This window comes from Salvelinus fontinalis, chromosome 6 (assembly GCF_029448725.1).
Source record: "Salvelinus fontinalis isolate EN_2023a chromosome 6, ASM2944872v1, whole genome shotgun sequence".
In the NCBI taxonomy this organism is placed as follows: Eukaryota; Metazoa; Chordata; class Actinopteri; order Salmoniformes; family Salmonidae; genus Salvelinus; species Salvelinus fontinalis.
The window spans coordinates 65,161,097-65,167,208 of NC_074670.1; the positions used below are offsets into that span (position 1 = coordinate 65,161,097).

At 45.7% G+C, this 6,112-nt stretch overlaps 1 protein-coding gene and 1 long non-coding RNA gene across 2 annotated transcripts; one reads left to right on the forward strand and one right to left on the reverse strand.

Annotated features, from left to right (window-relative positions):
• Positions 1-1,299: 1,299 nt before the first annotated feature.
• On the forward strand, positions 1,300-1,893 carry LOC129858305 (uncharacterized). The gene is made up of 3 exons (XR_008760009.1): positions 1,300-1,478; positions 1,612-1,701; positions 1,745-1,893. It is a non-coding gene; the product is annotated as an uncharacterized LOC129858305 (long non-coding RNA).
• Positions 1,894-3,499: 1,606 nt separating this feature from the next.
• Positions 3,500-5,797, reverse strand: LOC129858304 (protein LRATD2-like). Its single transcript, XM_055927453.1, has one exon. The coding sequence runs from the start codon at positions 5,320-5,322 to the stop codon at positions 4,459-4,461; it is 864 nt and encodes a 287-aa protein (XP_055783428.1). The 5' UTR covers positions 5,323-5,797; the 3' UTR covers positions 3,500-4,458.
• Between the last annotated feature and the right edge of the window lie 315 nt (positions 5,798-6,112).

A 6,112-nucleotide genomic window follows, 5' to 3' on the forward strand; every position in this document is an offset into this window, starting at 1 on the left:
AACAGACTAGTACTCTGGTATGAGGCTGACTGTAAAGCAGGTAGAAACAGACTAGTACTCTGGTATGAGGCTGACTGTAAAGCAGGTAGAAACAGACTAGTACTCTGGTATGAGGCTGACTGTAAAGCAGGTGGAAGTAGACTAGTACTCTGGTATGAGGCTGACTGTAAAGCAGGTGGAAACAGACTAGTACTCTGGTATGAGGCTGACTGTAAAGCAGGTAGAAACAGACTAGTACTCTGGTATGAGGCTGACTGTAAAGCAGGTGGAAACAGACTAGTACTCTGGTATGAGGCTGACTGTAAAGCAGGTGTAAACAGACTAGTACTCTGGTATGAGGCTGACTGTAAAGCAGGTAGAAACAGACTAGTACTCTGGTATGAGGCTGACTGTAAAGCAGGTGGAAACAGACTAGTACTCTGGTATGAGGCTGACTGTAAAGCAGGTAGAAACAGACTAGTACTCTGGTATGAGGCTGACTGTAAAGCAGGTGGAAACAGACTAGTACTCTGGTATGAGGCTGACTGTAAAGCAGGTGGAAACAGACTAGTACTCTGGTATGAGGCTGACTGTAAAGCAAGTGGAAACAGACTAGTACTCTGGTATGAGGCTGACTGTAAAGCAGGTAGAAACAGACTAGTACTCTGGTATGAGGCTGACTGTAAAGCAGGTAGAAACAGACTAGTACTCTGGTATGAGGCTGACTGTAAAGCAGGTAGAAACAGACTAGTACTCTGGTATGAGGCTGACTGTAAAGCAGGTGGAAACAGACTAGTACTCTGGAATGAGGCTGACTGTAAAGCAGGTAGAAACAGACTAGTACTCTGGTATGAGGCTGACTGTAAAGCAGGTAGAAACAGACTAGTACTCTGGTATGAGGCTGACTGTAAAGCAGGTGTAAACAGACTAGTACTCTGGCATGAGGCTGACTGTAAAGCAGGTGGAAACAGACTAGTACTCTGGTATGAGGCTGACTGTAAAGCAGGTAGAAACAGACTAGTACTCTGGTATGAGGCTGACTGTAAAGCAGGTAGAAACAGACTAGTACTCTGGTATGAGGCTGACTGTAAAGCAGGTGGAAACAGACTAGTACTCTAGTATGAGGCTGACTGTAAAGCAGGTAGAAACAGACTAGTACTCTGGTATGAGGCTGACTGTAAAGCAGGTAGAAACAGACTAGTACTCTGGTATGAGGCTGACTAAAGCAGGTAGAAACAGACTAGTACTCTGGTATGAGGCTGACTGTAAAGCAGGTAGAAACAGACTAGTACTCTGGTATGAGGCTGACTGTAAAGCAGGTAGAAACAGACTAGTACTCTGGTATGAGGCTGACTGTAAAGCAGGTGGAAACAGACTAGTACTCTGGTATGAGGCTGACTGTAAAGCAGGTAGAAACAGACTAGTACTCTGGTATGAGGCTGACTGTAAAGCAGGTGGAAACAGACTAGTACTCTGGTATGAGGCTGACTGTAAAGCAGGTAGAAACAGACTAGTACTCTGGTATGAGGCTGACTGTAAAGCAGGTAGAAACAGACTAGTACTCTGGTATGAGGCTGACTAAAGCAGGTGGAAACAGACTAGTACTCTGGTATGGGGCTGACTGTAAAGCAGGTGGAAACAGACTAGTACTCTGGTATGAGGCTGACTGTAAAGCAGGTAGAAACAGACTAGTACTCTGGTATGAGGCTGACTGTAAAGCAGGTAGAAACAGACTAGTACTCTGGTATGAGGCTGACTAAAGCAGGTGGAAACAGACTAGTACTCTGGTATGAGGCTGACTGTAAAGCAGGTGGAAACAGACTAGTACTCTGGTATGAGGCTGACTGTAAAGCAGGTAGAAACAGACTAGTACTCTGGTATGAGGCTGACTGTAAAGCAGGTAGAAACAGACTAGTACTCTGGTATGAGGCTGACTGTAAAGCAGGTAGAAACAGACTAGTACTCTGGTATGAGGCTGACTGTAAAGCAGGTGGAAACAGACTAGTACTCTGGTATGAGGCTGACTGTAAAGCAGGTAGAAACAGACTAGTACTCTGGTATGAGGCTGACTGTAAAGCAGGTAGAAACAGACTAGTACTCTGGTATGAGGCTGACTAAAGCAGGTGGAAACAGACTAGTACTCTGGTATGAGGCTGACTGTAAAGCAGGTGGAAACAGACTAGTACTCTGGTATGAGGCTGACTGTAAAGCAGGTAGAAACAGACTAGTACTCTGGTATGAGGCTGACTGTAAAGCAGGTAGAAACAGACTAGTACTCTGGTATGAGGCTGACTGTAAAGCAGGTAGAAACAGACTAGTACTCTGGTATGAGGCTGACTGTAAAGCAGGTAGAAACAGACTAGTACTCTGGTATGAGGCTGACTGTAAAGCAGGTGGAAACAGACTACTACTCTGGTATGAGGCTGACTAAAGCAGGTGGAAACAGGAAGTGAATGATGAAAATTATATGATGTGTTCCAAACTTCACCCTAGCCCCTTCATAGTGCACTACTTTGGAGCCCTGGGCAGAAGTAGTGCACTACTTTGGAGCCCCGGGCAGAAGTAGTGCACTACTTTGGAGCCCCGGGCAGAAGTAGTGCACTACTTTGGAGCCCCGGGCAGAAGTAGTGCACTACTTTGGAGCCCCGGGCAGAAGTAGTGCACTACTTTGGAGCCCAGGGCAGAAGTAGTGCACTACTTTGGAGCCCTGGGCAGAAGTAGTGCACTACTTTGGAGCCCCGGGCAGAAGTAGTGCACTACTTTGGAGCCCCGGGCAGAAGTAGTGCACTACTTTGGAGCCCCGGGCAGAAGTAGTGCACTACTTTGGAGCCCAGGGCAGAAGTAGTGCACTACTTTGGAGCCCAGGGCAGAAGTAGTGCACTACTTTGGAGCCCTGGGCAGAAGTAGTGCACTACTTTGGAGCCCCGGGCAGAAGTAGTGCACTACTTTGGAGCCCCGGGCAGAAGTAGTGCACTACTTTGGAGCCCAGGGCAGAAGTAGTGCACTACTTTGGAGCCCTGGGCAGAAGTAGTGCACTACTTTGGAGCCCAGGGCAGAAGTAGTGCACTACTTTGGAGCCCTGGGCAGAAGTAGTGCACTACTTTGGAGCCCTGGGCAGAAGTAGTGCACTACTTTGGAGCCCTGGGCAGAAGTAGTGCACTACTTTGGAGCCCTGGGCAAAAGTAGTGCACTACTTTGGAGCCCTGGGCAAAAGTAGTGCACTACTTTGGAGCCCTGGGCAAAAGTAGTGCACTACTTTGGAGCCCTGGGCAGAAGTAGTGCACTACTTTGGAGCCCTGGGCAGAAGTAGTGCACTACTTATGGAGCCCTGGGCAGAAGTAGTGCACTACTTTGGAGCCCTGGGCAGAAGTAGTGCACTACTTTGGAGCCCTGGGCAGAAGTAGTGCACTATAGGGAATAGTGGTCCACTTGGAAACCTTCCATTTTGGCCTAGAGAGAGTGTCTGAAGATACACACACCTGTAGACAGCCAGGAATAAAAGCCAGTTCGTTTGCAAAGATGTTAATGATCTTTTACTTGACTCAGATGACTGGTACGGTACAATAAGCGAGATGATCACCTTATACTCTACACCATGTTTTCATCAGAATGACATAACCTTAGGGCTATAGGTATGTACGTATGATCGTTTCCTGTTTAGAGGCATGAAAACAAAGTATATTATCATATCAATCATTATGAAACAGAAACAAATCCTATTTTGCACCTTTGAGACTATTTGTCTTCCATTATTCAACCGAAAAAAACAGACAATGTGCCATTTGATTCTATTCATCGACAATCACAGACAATGTGCCATTTGATTCTATTCATCGACAATCACAATGTGCCATTTGATTCTATTCATCAACAATCACAGACAATGTGCCATTTGATTCTATTCATCGACAATCACAGACAATGTGCCATTTGATTCTATTCATCGAACAATCACAATGTGCCATTTGATTCTATTCATCAACAATCACAGACAATGTGCCATTTGATTCTATTCATCGACAATCACAGACAATGTGCCATTTGATTCTATTCATCGACAATCACAGACAATGTGCCATTTGATTCTATTCATCGACAATCACAGACAATGTGCCATTTGATTCTATTCATCGACAATCACAGACAATGTGCCATTTGATTCTATTCATCGACAATCACAATGTGCCATTTGATTCTATTCATCGACAATCACAGACAATGTGCCATTTGATTCTATTCATCGACAATCACAGACAATGTGCCATTTGATTCTATTCATCGACAATCACAATGTGCCATTTGATTCTATTCATCAACAATCACAGACAATGTGCCATTTGATTCTATTCATCGACAATCACACACAATGTGCCATTTGATTCTTTTCATCAACATGTAGTATAAAATGTGTGTTTTGTGCTCCACTTAGTGGTCTGTGATTAGACAGAAGAGTGACACCAGCATCTTAAATCCAACAGATCACTGAGCCATCTGTGCAGTTATTGGATCACTGAGTGGATTCATTTTGATCTCTTCCACACTGTTCAACTGATTGGCCAGCTCCTGGACCCCTGATGTCCTTCCCACTTGGTCGCGTCTCCTCTTCTCCGTGATCAAGTCCTCTAAACACTGAAACTCCAGCATGTGAGACTGTTTTTCTGACATCGGGATCTTTAACCTGTATGGCTGTCTTCCTATCCGGATCTCCCCACCCATTTTGAACTCCCGTTTGCCAAACCTGCACCAAGCGGCAAAACACTCTGAATTTCTCCAGCTCAACTCTCCGTCTTTACCTCCTACCTGTTCCATAGCGTTCTGAACCACCATCTCGGCGCTGAGGGCTTTGAATTTATACAGCTCGTTGACTATCCTACATCTCCTTCCCTGGCTGGCTTCTGTCAGAAAGCTGTTCTTTATCTCTGCTCTGTGCAGGTGCACCACCTGGAAGTCACCGACATACACCGCCCAGTGGGGGTACTGCCCCGTTGTTACAAACTCCACCAGGTCACCTGCTTTGCATTTGTTAAGTAGATTCTCGGGGGAGTAGGTTTCCATGCCCGCGGTTTTGACGCTCTTCTCATAAATACATTCCCCCCGGTGGTAAACGGCGCATTCCACCTCGTTGCGCTTGTCGTAGTGTTTCTGTTCCGTACCAGTGTGGTGCTCTTTATCCGCTCCGTCTACGTTACTGTTTTCCCCCTCCTGTTCCTCGTCATCTGTTGAGAAAATATAAGACACTCCGATCCGAGGACCCTCCTCGGTGTCCAGCCCGTTGGGGTCCACTGTGGGAACTTCTGCGTAACTTAGATGTGACAGTTTAATCTTATCCACCTGGTTGCCCATGCCCCCTCCCCCGGTAGCTGATAGTGAGGATGTTGACGTTCCTGGAGGACGCTGCCGAGCGGTCCACCTCTTAAAAGCCGAGGATCGTCGCCATCTGTAGCCGCCTCTGTAACACACAACCTGGGTAAACTAATGACAACCTCCCAATGGACTCCGATCCATCTGTAGCCGCAGGTCTCCCAAAAAAACAAAGTAGTACTGCCAAGCAGCGGACCGCTGTGAGGAAGCCTATTCAAATCAACAAGTGCCTTGCTATGGATGAATGTTGCCTAGTCTATTCTACGTGCGTAAAGTTAGAACATTTAACTATCATGCACAATACGATTAGATCGATTAATAGGCTACAGGCTCTTCGTGCCCGGTGACTAAATGTATGTTATGTCCGTGCTCGCCGATAAAGTAGGCTGCATGAATAGTTTCCGTCAACACCACAGAGGCGACAGTGAAGCCTGCGAGTAATTGTGGATTCGATGGCAGGCAGATCTCGACTTGGCAACAGCTACAGCGACAAAACAATCTCATTTAAAGCTGTAGTGCGCCTTTTCTTTTCATGATCTTTTCCCAACTCCCCATAAAGCAATGGGCTAAAAAGTTAGTGTTGGCATGAAATATTACAACCCATTCTGCTCATAGGCTTCCGTTACATTCTACTCCTTGGGAATTAATAAGATTTAAGTCAATGTGTAAGACTGGACATAACTTTGTTATTATACATATTAATAAGCAACATTTATTTAATCTATAACATTGTACATAGAACTCTGATATTACAAAGATATTACGAAGAAAG

Bases quoted from the DNA above. Each gene is read 5' to 3' on its own strand.
- LOC129858304 (XM_055927453.1), bottom strand. From the start codon at position 5,322: ATGGGCAACCAGGTGGATAAGATTAAACTGTCACATCTAAGTTACGCA.